The 16,441-nt window shown below is 33.8% G+C and overlaps 1 protein-coding gene across 1 annotated transcript; it reads right to left on the reverse strand.

Moving 5' to 3' along the window:
- Positions 1-307: 307 nt before the first annotated feature.
- On the reverse strand, positions 308-15,542 carry LOC106128559 (NADPH oxidase 4). The gene is made up of 12 exons (XM_013327001.1): positions 15,518-15,542; positions 10,237-10,332; positions 9,583-9,781; positions 8,720-8,817; positions 6,622-6,800; positions 6,226-6,346; positions 2,706-2,801; positions 1,903-2,043; positions 1,586-1,692; positions 1,218-1,340; positions 582-1,055; positions 308-471 (listed from the first exon to the last, which is right to left on the reverse strand). Exons 2-12 carry the CDS (start codon positions 10,309-10,311, stop codon positions 348-350), a joined length of 1,737 nt encoding a protein of 578 aa, XP_013182455.1. The 5' UTR covers positions 10,312-10,332; positions 15,518-15,542; the 3' UTR covers positions 308-347.
- Positions 15,543-16,441: the final 899 nt, after the last annotated feature.

Below are 16,441 nucleotides of genomic sequence, written 5' to 3' on the forward strand. Positions count from 1 at the left end.
ATCTTGTAAGCATATTGAGTAGGTCTGAGAATCGGCCAACATCTATTTTTAATCCCGCGCGGGCGGAGTCGCCGGCTACAGCTAGTAATAATGTATATTTCAGTGCACGTAATATGTTAAGAAACTATCTAAAACTTTAGGCAATAGATAAGAAAGGCTGTCTCCTGAGACACAGCTTCATCTAGTTCCGGAGACGGAGCCCACAAAATTTTGTGAAAAATGTTTTTTCTTTGCTCAATTAAGAATTTTTTATTTTTTTATTTTTATTACGTGAAATAAAACCTGAAGTTAGTTAAATACCTTTATATTAATTTAACGATCGTCATACATAAATTAGATTAACTACTTTAGGAAAAAGCTTCATGGATGAACGTGAACTTGTTCTTTGTCTCGTTCGATACAATTTTGCATTTATTTCTTAATAATTTCACTAATTTCTTTGGTCCACAGCAATATAAGTTTAGGCTTTTTCTGTAAAAAAAAAGTTATTTACAGAATATTAAAAACAATAAATATACTTGAAATTATAATAATTTTAATATCAATAGTAAATTTCAAAATCAAAATAATGTATTACTTACTCTGGATACAAATGCACCCAATATCCGAACACACGGTCCCAGTGCGGTCTGCCTCTTCTTACTCGACATCCTACTAAAGGATATTCCTTCGCTATATCATATCCTTTTTTATCCTTAAATTCATCTTTTTTATCTTTTGCAACATCAATCCGTTTTCTGTTAGGGGTCAAAAGTGTTACTTTCTCATCGTCGTCCATGTTTTTATCGTTTTTGTTTAAGATATGAGTCAGGACCCCCTTTTCATTGACCATTACTACATGTGCTATGTTATTTTTATCTTTATCGTAAGTCGTGTTAGGATCATTATTGTTTGTGCTCGTTACGTAAAATTCGATATGCAGTCTATCCGGTCGATTAGCGTGTCTCAGTTGCGAGATAACTTTGTGAGTTAAATCCGCCAGCCATTTTATTTCCTGTTCCTGTCTCACGATCCATAGCAAGTGTACTCTACCCGGCAACGTGCTTCTTGGATTTCTGTAACATACAATTTAGTTTTTAGGGTTCCATATTCCGAAACGAAACCCATATAGGATCACTTTGTTGTCTGTCCGTCTGTCTGTCTGTCAAGACCCTTTTTTTGTTTATTCAGGAATAGCTTCAATCTGCACCTACAGTTATTTAAAATATGTTACTTACATCAACATCTCATGTAAGATGGCCACAAACGGTGTAATCCCAACACCGGCCGCTACGCATAACGCCACATCACTCCTGCTGACCCCCTCCATCGGACTTGAGAACGGACCGTCAATTAGCATCCTACAAGAAATAATCTCTATTAAAGCACAAAAACTAGAGAACGAAGACATTTGTATACATAATTCTCAACATATTTATATTTATATCTTGATTGTTGTACATATTGTTTCACAATTTCACGGTGTGGTGCCCTTTAAGTATATAATAGCTCGGTAGTTCAATGTTGCCAATTCCACCTTTCAGTATTCAACTAAACAATTTGGGATAGTCAAGTCTATTATATAAACAAATGGTAGCAGATCTACCTAACATTATTTGCTCCCTTCTCCAAGATCAGTCTCTCTAAAGCTTCAGTCCAATCACCTTTGACTCTTATCCAAACTTCGAACTCTCTTTGATTTACTGTCGGCAGCTGAAACCAAGATAACTTTTTAGTAAAAATTAAGTTACATTTTAAACACATAGCAAATCTACTTTTTTATTTTTTTTTACACAGCAACAAGGTCCTTAGAATTTGAAAGAGCACAATGATAACCAACAGAATGCGTTGGTTATCATTGTGCGTTTAATTAAGCGTGATTTAGTAAGAGAAGTCTATACTAGTTGTAATAACGAAGTTTACCTTCACGATGGTAAAGGGATGCCACTCAAGAAGTGACACATCCATACACTGGAGTAACACATACTGCCCCTTGCGGCAGCTGAATGTGTCGTGCGGGCAACTCACATTTATACTCAGAGTCCGTCCGGGCATGTGACTTACCTGTGAAAAACACGATTGGTTTCTGTAAGCACCTAATCCATGATAAAAGAAAAAAATATATAGACTTCATGCATTTATAATTGCTACTCCACTCAACTCTCTGTTCTCTGTATTCGACATCTTCGTGTAATGTCTAGCGCATTTGTCCCTACTTTCCCAGTTCGTACTGTTTCTGTGTGGTTGGAATAATACTTTGGTACGATAACAATTGCTTTGAATAATTAGAAGATTAAAAATTAAATTCGTAAATAAATGTTAATTGACTTTCGATGGCGCCTGTACTAACGGACGTAAGCGGCTTATGCAAAACATAATCGGTTACCGGACTAAATAGCCGGCGGCGCAGCTGTTTGCTTATAATTAAACTCTTCAGATTCGTTTCAAAGATGTATTCGTGGAGCACATTGTAAAGCAATGTTTAAAGATACGGAATAGAATTCTTTTCATCGTCTATACTGGCTTAGAAAATTGCTGGCAAAGCTTAGGCATAAGAAAAGTTCGAATAAAAAACGGTTCACCGGATGATTTAAGTAGGTATACTACTTAATGATTAGTTTGTTGAGGAAACCTTCGAATCGGTGGACGAAACACAGAAGTATAAATTCTGCTGCTTCACGCCTGCGATGTACCAATTTATAATAGACATTACTAAACAAACTTACATTTAACAACTGAACTCTTGCCAAATTCCTCGTGAATATTCTCCACAGAAGATCGACCAGAAAACACAAAAGAGGGACAGCCATCCAAATCCAAGTCTGAAACACAAGAAATTTTACTGACTTAACATTAGCCTCAATAAATTATGATAAATCTTTACACGCATTTGACGCATTGAATTGCGCAATGTGCGTATGATTATTCACGCATGGTAACAATATTTTTAGCCAACTTCAAAAGGAGGTTATTAAGTCGTCTCTATGTTATTTTTTTTATTTCGGTCTAGTTCTACCTTAAACGTTAATAGGTCTAAGACATCAGACCGACACCGACTCCGAAATAACAATAATTGTAAAGTATTGGCATATTTCAAGACGGAAAAGAAATTTATTGCTTTCGGGGGTGTTTGTTCTTGACATTATTTTGTTACTTTTTAGTGGATTTTGTTTAAGAATGTTTTATTTTGTTTCAGTATGTTTTTTTTTGTTTGCGAATGTTTTTTAAATGTAATGTTTGAGCAACTTCTGAGCATACATAACACGAGTAGGTGTTGGGTTGATTCATGATATTTTCAGAAGCAAAATAGATTAAAAGCATGAAGTCATTTAGAATATGAACACAGAATCATATTGTAACTACCAACTTGATATCCCATCGGGCAATTAAATCACTTTATTTATCAAAGATTATTTATTACTCTTTTAGAAAAGCTTCTGAACCATATAAACTGTGCGAAAATTTATATTCTTATCCGTTTTACAATGTTTCAACGCAATGCGTGCAGTTATTTGTGCACAACAAATATAACTGTTGTTATTCTATAGGACTTCCTGGACGTCGTGGTATTGGTTAAGCCTCTTAATCGAATAACTCCTGGAAATAGGTCGAGACAAGACCTCATTACTGACGCCAAGTGTCACATAGGAGACTGGATTCCATAAATGCCACATTCATACTAATTCCAAATCATTAACTGTGGGTTTTTCACACCAAAATCACCGTTTAAAACATATATCTGCTTTGTTAAAGATAAAAACAGAGATGACGGACGATATGTTTGATACAGAAATGTTGGTCTCAGAAATCAACGGTAAATGACAAAGTAGTGTATATTAATTTCTTCATTTAAATTTTACCCTCGATAGGAAGAACGTAGACATTACGTAAAGTGATTAGATACTAAGTGTGCCTCATACGAGGCTTTAGTGCATCTTGATTAATGTTGAGTGGTGGCTGATGTGTGTAAATTAAGGCACCCCTTCCTTAGTTACATTTAATTACGCGCAAAGTGACGTGCTGTCAAGAGCTATTGTAATTTGTTCCAGCCCTATTAATGTAACGCGTTTTAATTTAAAAAATGGAACGCTAATTGCCTTGCTACTATGACTTTTTACTTATATTTTATGATTTCATATGTTTACAGTAATCGGTGATTCAATTTTGAAATTAGACCTGTGATATACCATTCGTAGGTGTAGACTGTAGGTGGTAAATAAATATAACGATGAACCACAGCCGTAGGCAGCATTTACCGATTTTCGTTATGTACTAGCATCATCATCTTTCTTCAAGAATGTAGTTTTTAATCAATGGTTATCCACGTAGATATTCACGGATAATCATATTGAGGTTTTTAGTTATTTTTGTACTTGCATGGCATGTAATTAACCTGAACAAAAGCTTAGTGACCTCTACAAGACACGTTTGACGGCTACTAGGGTAACAAAAGGCCTAGTACGAAAATTCGTGAGTACGTATTCGTATCGTCATCGACAAAAATTGTACAACGCTCCTATCGGGCGTAAAGTACACCAAAAAATCTCATACTTTCGATGACGTTTCGAAGGTGCGTGTCGAAAATATTCGTGCTAGGCCCTCAGATCCAAAAATATCTCGCTATTGACTCATTTACGAAATTACGTTACGTTTATTTTAAGCAATGTGTTTCATTTTAACAATCGAACATTGAACTGAAATTTATGAGATTATTTCTGTGCTAAGAGTTCCACAAATACGTGTATGAAACAGACCCTTTATCGTAAGAATAGAGCTTTAACATTCTTTGATACCATACTTGAAACTTTGTGTTGGTAAATCTGCATACATTCAGACTTACGTTAAAAAAATCATCATTTGAATTGTAACAAAGTTAACAATAGCTTTATGTATGCGTCAACTGGAACTCTGGTAGCATAATAATAAACTGTAGGAATTTTTACTGGTTTAAAGAGGATGTGACTCATATTTTGTACAAGTTACTCGTTTGAATATTTAACTTAGATCTACATTTTTTACTTTTATACACTTTAAATGATGATCCAATGATATAGACATAGTGAGTCTCAATGGTTTTATTTTACTGTAAATTTTTCTTTGTATGGTAATATAACAGAACTGGTACATTTTAACGTCTTTTACGAGATAACCAGAGTATTAAACAGCTGGTATATACGTTGTAAACATGACGTCATAAATGAAGATCAGTATTCAAAGACTCACAATGGTTATTTCAGTCACCGGCTGCCACCAACAGATCATGAAAGAATTTACAACGCGTCGGTTCCGGTCGCACCCAGCATGAGAATCGTTTATAGCGACCTTGAATGTCTTACTCCATTCTATAGAAACCATTGATGTCAGTAAATATCATGGATCATTGCCTACTATGGGAATATCAAATTATCTTGTTAATATGCAAATTAATTCGCTCAACAGCCTTGACATAATTAAAATGAAGCGCGTTTAAATTTTGCTCTGATTTCGTTAATAATGTCAATTCTGAAAATTAATGCGTTTAAAAGTATGCTATCTCGTTAACGCGTACTGAGTAAGAACGACAGTGGTACATGTATTTACAAATAAAATTTTCGAAAGAATTTCCTGTCCTCAAATAGGTATGGAATCACATGGTAGGTATAGAATGATTACGTCTGATTGACTATCAATGAAAATAAACATAGAAAAGCAATCAACAATGGTCATAGTACATAGTTTATATAATGTTAGGTACAACCAATATAGATATAAATATTTTTAATGGAAGCTCTAATAGTCTTAACGTCAGATAGAATGGAAGAATTAAATTATATTACCATAGTAACTACGGAACTACATTACGTAATGTAGCGTCGCTAAGCCATTGTTTAAATATCGCGATCGTCACTCCGCTGTTTGTGTTATTATTAGATGTTTATTATCACTATTTCTATCTGAAAAGGTCAAGTACATTTCTAAGAAAAACTGTACATTATTTCAAAAACTATTCACATAATTTTTAGAACATAACTTACAATATGAAAAATGTATCTACATTTGAACGAATCGAATAAGAATAGAATTTTTAATCTATGTTTTTAAGCTAAAGTGAGTGTTAGTTATAGAATATATAAGTATTAAAGTTCTGTACACATTTGGTTCTTTTAGCTTTCAAGAACAAGAATATACTTTTAAAACTTTGTACAGTTTTATTGCAAGGGTGAACGGATGTATAAAGCGTGTGTGAAACTTAAGATATAAACTCACCTTAGACTTTATCGGCATAAACTTTGTGGTGTGAGGTGCGGAACCATTCGACCAACTTGTTACTTGACTAGAGAATAGACTAGTGCGATGCTCGCTCAATACTTCTTCCTTTAACACACCGCTAAAACAGATTATATAAAAATCAGAAGAGCAAAATGCGCTTATTTCTTCACATAACTTTTGGCTTAATTTGCTTTGATTTTTAAAGAAGAATTTATAATATTTTTAACCATTTCAGCCTATTGTGTAGAAGACTAAAGAGTCACAAAAAATAACAGGACAATTTCATTTTTTATATCTACATGTATTTCACTAATGTAACACTCACTTACTCTTTAGTAATCTTACTTACTCTTTGGTACTCTTACTTAGGTAAGCAATACTTCGTATACTCACCTTAAGGGATGGATCATGAGGAACACCATGAATGGTATATACAACTGATGCGTATACCAGAAAGCATTATAGACTCGGCGACGAACGACTCGCAGCGATGTCAGCCCCATGCAGATGGCTATAGTTAACAACATAACCCCAGTTAGGCCCGCCATGCTCATCAGTAGAAGGAATGGACTCTGAAATTTAAAACTTGGTTTGACTAAAGAACTTTTTGATTGATAACAATCGAATTTGAAGAAAGTAATTATATACGACGAAACACGGCCTCTTCGAAATATTCTCGTGATGAAAGTAAAATGAAAATGGCAACAAGTAAAAGGTAAAATAACAAACCATTTATAATACCTGAGCAGAATTCAACAATAGAACCCTTTCTTCATTAAATACAAAACTCCCCCAACACAAAGCTCAAGTACTAATAATGACTAATTACAGTTTTCACGAAGTCCTCAACGAGAAGAGTCCGACAACAGGCCATTATTGAGTTTGTGATAAATGTTACCACTCACAACTTTATTGTTTTCTTCTTTCTGTATTATAGAACGTACTTTATATCATTTTTCATCTTTACACAATTATTGATAGTTTCATTAATTGCTAAGAGAGTAAGGAGGAAGTATTTCAGTTAGTGTCAGAGGTTATAATGATGATACTAATGGGGTGCAAAAATTGGAATTCCCAAACCAACCAAGAAAAAACAATCGACTGCTAAATAAAATTCCAAAATATTTCCGTAATTAATTACTTCAGGCGTATATTATTTACAAAACCGTTTAAAGCATTAATTAAACGTTCCCACTCAGACAATCTTCTATTAAGTCTGAATCGTAGTCAATAATCGTGCAAACACACGTCCAGACGACGTACATTATAAAATAGCTGTCGCACAATGAGCATCAGATGGGTTGTGTAGTGTGGACGGGCCTTTACACCCCCACCTGTCAAGTGTTTGTTCTGACTCTACGCTATTGTCAGCCTCTATTCTAAAACTCTCCGCTTTCACAATCGTTATGGGATTTGTTTGAATTTCTTTTAGTTTGTGATGTGTATAAGAATTATTTTAGCTTGATTGTAAGTTGTTTGTATTTTGTAACAAATTTAATGCGATGAAGATCAATTGTTCTTATTTGATAGTTTGTTAATATTATGTTTAAAATAAGTTTTAATTGTAAGTAATTTTCGTAAAAAATTTATGGTTGTGTTTTATGCCGCAATTAGTCTTCGTTGTTAACGTTTTTTTAAAAGTAATCCTCATATAAACGGCCCAAACAAGGCTCTTTTCCAAATATTTAGTTTAAAAATATAATGTCGAAGTGCAGTAAATATCTATAACCATTTTTCTGCTTTTTTTTTAACTTTAGTCATTATAGTTTCGCACATCGATCGTTTTAATTTCACAATGTACCGTATTCGACCATAATACTTTGTAGCTATAAAAATAAATGAGAGAGGATAAAATGGAAAGCATGTTACAAACATTTCGTCCCGTATAACGCCACTCTCGGGTGCAGTTTGAACCTCACTGAAGAATAAAAGGAGGCAAGGCTTTCTTGAAGCGTGTTTCTCAAGCGGAACAGACTTCAACTCCTTAAAGTGGTGAAACTCCTAAGAAATGACATTTTATTGTTGAATATTCTTATAACTTACGTTCCATTATAAGCATTGTAGCATTTTGCCGACATTTCTTGTCTCTTATTATTTTTTGTGGAACATTAAATGATTATATTTTGAATTGATTAAAGTACCCTATTTATGTTTGGAAATTTTCAAGTAACAAATTGTTACGTTACCTTAGTAAGGGATATAAACCATTTTATATTTCCAAATATTTTATTTATTTGTCGATACAATAGATTTCAACGACTTAAGGAACAAATTTTTAATCGCCGCCTTTAAAAAATCCCATCCCATCCCTTAATTAATTAGTAGGAGCTTTATTCGTTTAACTTAAACTGGGCAGTTGGTACCAACACAACTGATAAATTATTATTCGATGTATTGCTGTTCACGTGTCAAATAAACATAGTCTTTTTCGTATTGATTCAAAATAGACCCCCGAATGTGCGGCACGGGAGCACATTGTTAACAAACTAACCTCGTTCCTGTAGTGCGCCAAATTAATGTCCGTGCGCTGCTCGTCGTAGTTGCGAGAGAAGTTCCACAGGTTTACGAAATGCGACATGGAATGTATCACTGCAAAGAAAAAGTGTTATTAACTCATTTTACATTTCGAATAAGACAAAAAATAATTACGGGGTAAAGTTAGAGTAATAATATTCCCAGTTGAATTATACGTCATTTTAGGCGCTGATCCGCCATAGGGGATTGCCTAAAACATTTTTATGGATGGCAACAGTCCTTTTTGTCATCTACAAAGTAACCGGGTGCCCATAACCTTTTTGAGGCGTGATCCACCTTTGTTTTCTGTTTTAAAAGCAAATGAAGAACGAATATGTACGAAAAAAAATAATCAAAAAACCTGAGATTCTGAATATGAACCAGCGATATAAAAGCACACGTACTAACACGTAAATTACTATAAATTACAATAAACATACTTCACACCCCTTACACTCGGCGTAGAAAGCGAAAGCCCTCTAAAATCTAAATACGCACTATATCGGAGCTGCGAAGTCGCGTGAGGTACTTTCTAACTGGTGTGAGACGACCATTAGCCTTCGTCTCAAGAACTTAATGCGCCCCTGGCCCGCCCTCAGTCGTAGGTCTAATAATCATTTAGGGTCGTTGAATGAAACGTAAATGAATACGTAAATTTCACACACGTACAAGACGCATGTTTTGGGACGCGAGTAGCAGACTGCAGACGATTTTAATTTCTTTAAGTAAAACATATCAACGTTAATGACCTTGATAAAAAAAAAACCTTGCACGGTCGTTTAGAAAATAATTTTATATCTAGAAATGCCTTTTTCTGTCTTATTTATAAATCAGACTTACCAGCAAACAGAAGAAGGGTTATTGCGACAGTCATATGGAAACTCTTTGCTCTCTCCAACCAAAAAAAGAAGAGTCCGGGCCATAGTTTGGAAAGTAGTCGGTAGAGTAACTGGTTGAGCTTCTTGCACAGAGGCAGCAGGACCAACGCACAGCACAGGTTTAGAACGGTCGCCGTCCCTCGAGATATACACAGTCCTAACTGAAAGTTAAACTCAAATGTAGAAAAGACTGATTCCTCGCATGGTCTGCAGATAAAATTCTTAAAATTGTAGGAAAATATTATTAAATGCAAACGTAATTGAATCACCACAAAATTGTAAACAGATCCAATTCTAAAATAGCTGTCGAAACGATTAGGAAAATATCACATAAAATATTTTATATTTGACTTTGGTTAATTGGTAATCAAATTGTTTTTGTCACTTTACAAATAAATATAATTAAATGAGCATCTGTTAACTGTAGTGGCAATAAAATATAAATTGTATTCGTCAACAAGCAGTGATTCAATCGTAATGACCTAAATCATTGACGGTCCTAAATGTTACAAGAACATGAGACATGTCGGCTGACGCACGCGTTCTTTCAGCGAAATGATATAACGCCGTGCATTCAAAAACCTCGCTCCAAGCTGACACTTTGTAGATAACTCACCCCCAACATTTGCCTTAAATAATAAAAACGTCGCTCCATTTTGTAGAAAATAAATGAATCGTAAAAAATGTACATGACTAGTGAGATCCATAATATCTGAAACAAATGAAACAGTTCGTTAGTAAAAAAATATATTTAAAATGTTTCTACAGACTTTTGTTTTAAGTGTCCTCGTACTATGTAGGCCGGTTATTAAACTGTCATTTTGCTACAAACCATATTTGGACTAGGATATAGTAGAGGCTAAATTGAAAAATTTATTTCTGATTATTCTGGCATTTTTTTTATATCATAACAAAACGGTGGCAAACGAGCAAGCGGCCACCTGAAATCGCTGAAGTAGCGAAGTGACCGTTGCCCATAGACATACGCAATTGCATATACGTATATGCAATACGTATATGCCTACCTTTAATCGACGGAGGAGAGGATGCACAGAAAGAAAATATTTTCCCTTCCCATGCATCCCCTCATCCGGAAAGTCCACTTCCATTTCCCATCCATCCATGGCATCTACTGTAAATATTAAATGTATGAAAAGAATACATAAATATTCGCTGATTACATAATAAAATATTTTATTGTTTTTAAACGGTTTTATTTTTGTAATAAAAATAACGCATCGTTATAATTTATAGTTATGTTTGTACTGTTACTATCGTATAATAATCATTTAATAAAGCAAAAACCTCGTAAAAATTCAGGTAAAAAGCTCTTAATCTGTTTAAATTAGCGCCGTAGCAACTGAATGAAGAATAATTGTCTATTTATACTCATTTGCATTATTTTCACAGAGCTTAAAAAAGGTCGGAGGTAAGTTCAAAGTCCGCTATCTCGGCAAACAGTCAGTGTGTTTGGAGAGCGAGAGCGCTCAGTTTCGCATTTGAAAATGTCAAGCGAGACTTGAAATGAACGCGAATTGAAGCAACGGGAGTCAGCGCGAGGCAACGCGTCGGAAGTCAAACGGTGCGAAGTTACGGTGACACTTGAGAGCAGACGGCATTCAACAGTCATGCGTATATACGCAGCACAACGCCTTTGACAGCCCACCTCCATTGAACGAGTGAATGGAGTCGATGACAGCGGCCGAGGGCCCGCATTAATTACTGGATGTCGAACGATACCCCATCGGAATCTCATTTGCATCTGACGCGACGACACGCGATAATCTGACAAGCTCTTATATGTTACATTTTAATTTTCATTACACAAGTTACACATAACTTTAATATTAATAACGGACTCAAGTTATTTTTTTACTTAATCGTAAATATGAACAATTATTTTCTATATTCATGAACTCGGTCTAAGCTAAAAGACTTTTCCCTTCAAAAACGATGAAATTGGCCACAAATAGCCATTTACCGCTCTTTGCCAAAGTACTCTCAATGGGATCCCATTGGCCATATAAACTCCATTTCAGATAATTAGGTACTGCAGTTGTTATTGACCATTGACTTATTTTCAACGTCTCATTTGTGAAGCATTAAAAATGACAAAACGTTTTACAATAACAAACAAACAATACAAAGTAATTATTCCGCTACGTTAATGCGTAGATAATCCTCTGTCCCAGTCTTAGTACATAAATACAGTGTCCTAGTGTAGTCTGTATCTATTACAGCTTAGAGGCGGTGACGTTAGGCATCATGTCAACACGCAAAGCTTGAAATGTAACCTACTTTTGTATCTCATTTACTCTAGCATGCATGACAAGTACATCTCCATGAACATACATCATTATGTGGCCCTGACTGACCTAGCTGACAGTACCCATAAACTTTATGCTGAGGCTAGATTTAACTTAAGCGTTAATAGCCTAATGGGGTACGTATTTCCGATCACGAGTTCAGGGGTTCGAATCCCGCTATTCGACTATTATCGTAAACCATATCCTAGCAAGCCTAGAGCTTAGTTGATATGGTAAAAGAAATATTTGTAAATTTACAAAATGCTAATATTTTAAAAACAAAAAAAAACACACCTTAAATTGGCATAGGTATGACAAAAATAAAAAAAAACACCAGAAATAAAAGAATGTATCTAAAGTAATCATTTAATATATAGATATATGTTACAGCTACAAAATGAGTAGAATGAAAGATGTAAACGAAATATAAAATTAGCAAAGTGAGCCGAGCAAAGAATATTAAACAGATCTAACCTAGCTTAGTAACATTAACATTTTATTAAAATAAACCAGATCGAAATTATTTTCAGTAGGTTAAACGTTTTAGAAAAACTATAAATTGTAGCATCGAAGTACGTTTCATGAGCTCATTTCAATTTAAAATATAATGAGTTCATTTTAAATTCTTTCGTTTAGTTTTTTCTTTATTTTAAGAATTTCTTTTTTTTTTCTAAGAACCAGTTGTTAACTATTGAACACTAAATTGTAGTGATGTTCTATTGCCGAAACATAAATACCAATTTGTGTTTCAGTATTTTCAGGCATTTTTTTTTCTTAAATATGTCGTCAAACTCTAATATTCCTTTAATCGGCACATTAGGTTCTACAACAAAAACCAGGAAATAAATGAATCATAGAATCCTTTTAAAACATAAATCATTTGCATAATTACAGTAGGGCTATCGGAGCCCGCACACCGGCCATGCTTCACTAATCCGCTGTTTGGATGCTTTAACATCAGATCGGTTGTGTACATAATGGCCGCACAATGTAAACAGCGCTACTATGTACACGCCCTTATGTACTCAAGTAAACTGCCTATATAATAGACATTATCTTTATAGATCATCTCTACGTCAACTGTAATTGATATTTTGTGTGTCAACAACCTAAAGTTTTAAATCACGGTCAACGAAATATAATCTTAGTTTGTTCCTCCGATCTAGACTAAATATTTTATATACAAAAAATAAGATTCAATAATAAAATTTATATTACTTTTTACAAATTATTACATGTATGTATATACTCCAAATTTTTCAAGACTTCTTGCCTTCTAAATATAAAAAAATATACAGGACCTTTAATGGTAAGGAATTCAATGGTAGACATCGAGTATATGACATCTTTTAAACAGGCAAATATCACATTTAGGCAAACAGCGTTATTACACGAAATGCAGATGAGTTTGCCGCTTCGCATTACGTCGTAGCGCCAATTTGTAATCCGTTACTGGGTGTGAGAGTGTGGAGTGGCTCTCGTGCTAGACGCGATGGCTGATGACGGAGTAATGTCACTTCAATGATTCAAAACTTTTAAAGAGGTTTTATGCGTGATACAGACGCACTTATGTCACGCACGTGTGATTTGCATATCAGAAATGTTCTAGACGAAAAATGTTTTGTGTCTTACATGTTATATATTTTAAAAATAAGTCTCGATGACTGTACTCAATTTACGGTTTATATCATGTTTAGTGCCGACTGCGGATTGCGCGGGCGTCGGTTCGATTCCCGCTGTCTCTATCCGAACTCAACTCTAGAGATTATTTGGAAAGGTTACAAGAAATAATATTTAAAAAACACATTTAAATCGAATATTTCTTAAAAACTGTATATACGTATTTTCAGATAATTCTAGTAATAACTAGTAAAAACTGGTTTATCCCGTTAATACAGTACGTTACCGTTGACCTAAATAAGGAATGTTACAGTCCTTAAAAGATAGCAACCTGCTATTTTCTACTTAGTCGTAAAAGCTGACTGTGGTGTTTTAACACGTGATGTTTTCAATGTCTACATACTTCTAAACTTACGCAACCATGACTTAGAAACTGCACGGCTAGGAAATAGATAACAAAAGTAAATTTTTTGAACCTGATAAATAATTGGTTTATAGGATTTTTTTACGATATCTTTATGGTAATTTTGACCACAAGTTTGGTCTCCACGTGTGTAATTTCAGTCACAAACAAAAAAAGAATATACAGTACGAAGCTTAAGGCGTTTCTTTAAATTTGAGGACCATAAACAAAAAAATCTAGAGTCCTATAGTAAGACTTTCTGAAACGAGTTTTGCGAGATCCAAAAAAGTTTTACTACACTTTTAATTAGTCACGACACTTGTCTCAGTAACAGTTGCTCGGTGAATAAAAACTTAAATTACTCAGTGCGATATTTTATGTATCTGAGCAAATTATTATTTTTATTTGAAAGAAGAAAATGTTCACAGTTTTTATTTCGTAAGTATTGCAATTAACATTTTTAATTTAATCACCCTGTATCTCTCTTATGATATCCGGGATTACGTTTAAATTAAAAAAAAATCCTTAGAACTTGAAAGATAAATATATTTTTCGTTTTTTTCTTCATTTTAAATTAATGAAAGAAATATGAAATTACCATTAATTTAATATTTCTTTGTGTTAAATGTAGGTCCCATTCCTATTTTTTTTTTTTAAATATTCTAAAAATATTTTATTTATGGAGTGACACTTACAAAGATTAGCTCGACTCAATTTCATAACACGTAGGATTAAAGTAAATCGTGACTCTATGCAAAAGGAATTTTATCATCGCAAAAATCGAGTAAGCACTACTTTCTTGTACCGGAACATACAAACAAAAATATAGACGAATTGAGTAACTTGAATTGAATGAAAGTGGATTGAAAAAGAACCAAAAAGTGCTTTAAGTTTAAAACATATTAATTATTCCGCTTACAATTTCCTGTATAATAACATTTTCACAAAAACCATAAATTTTCAGCTAACTAGTACAGTTGCGCCTCGTAAATGGGCAAAATTTCGCAACTGCTTGCAACTTCGATTATTTATGAGCACAAAGAATACAACAGTATTAACATTCCTCGGAACTTTAACCCGAAGGGAATTTAAACCTGCACGTTTTCTTATAAACCAGAATGCAACAAAACTATGAATCACGAACACTAACATAACCGACTCGCAGACCTCGAAATCTGCAATCTTGCGTGTTTTATGATGTGTGTCATATACAATACCGCTTAACTCATGGCCCGTTATAACTTACGGCAAAATCATTAGGCAATGGTTAAATAACTAATAATTTTTTACAAAATTACAAAGTTGACATCATCCAATTCTTGGAAGTTTACTTAAATCAGTGCAAGTTTGCTTTTTATTTTATGTTACCGAATCTAATTTTTATAAAATAGAAGATTCTCATTTTCGTACATCATTTTTGAACCTGTTGAAATTCAAGAAATTAAAATTAGTTTAACAATTTTACTGAAAGTTTTGTTAGTTACAGTTCATTTTAATTACTTATTTAAATATAATTTAAACATTATTTTATCATACAAAATATAAAATAATTATGCTTAAAAACTTACCAAAAATACGCGCCGTTTTATAAATGCAAAACAATCACTTGTAAATCTTGTCATATTTTTTAATTCATTAAATTAATTTATTTAATGAAATTACTAACTAAACGTTTACATGTCAAAATAAATTATAATAATTTTTTTACGGGAAAGACATTGTATTCGTGACTTTTTTTATGGCATGCGAATGGCACGGGGCATCATAGAGCCAGCGCGACTTGCGAGCGAGTGTAGTCTGTCGCGGCAACTGGCAACTGGCAACAGAGCTAAGCGGGAGTATGCCGAGATTTGATAGGTCAACGCATCGCTTACGAGTGTGACTGTACTTTTTGTTCAAATAGCTGTAACTGAAACTATACATAAGTTTTCTGCAATTGTAATCTTTGCGTTGCTTACGAAATCACTTTGATTTTCACATCCTATGTCTAGATATTTTGGAAAACATATAACACAAAAATATGCTTCATTTTAGTTTTATAGAACTCCAAATGTTATCTTATATCATGAATAGAATTCGGTATAATTTTACCTTTAGGTATGAAATTCATGATCTACAGCACAACTGTAAGGTAGTCTAACGACGGCACTACCGATGCCTAACGTTATTAAGCGTTAGTTAATTTTAATATCCTACTCTGACCCGAAGTATATTTCGCGGATATCGGCCACACACTCAGTACTTAGTTTAATTCCTCCTTCCGGTAATTGATATGGATGTCATTCAATGGCGATATATTATGCTATTATAGATGTGAAGAAAGGGACGTTAAAAGAACGTTAATTCAAGTTCGTCTCGGTTTCTCTTAATGCTACCCTTTCTAAATTTTTGTTTCAAAAAGGTTAATAAAGTTCTAACATAGGTTGTTTAAAAAACCTATATTAGACAAACATATTTGTTTATTAATATACCTACTACTAAATATTTAAAAA

Source organism: Papilio xuthus, unplaced genomic scaffold (genome assembly GCF_000836235.2).
Source record: "Papilio xuthus unplaced genomic scaffold, Pxut_1.1 DF828780.1, whole genome shotgun sequence".
In the NCBI taxonomy this organism is placed as follows: Eukaryota; Metazoa; Arthropoda; class Insecta; order Lepidoptera; family Papilionidae; genus Papilio; species Papilio xuthus.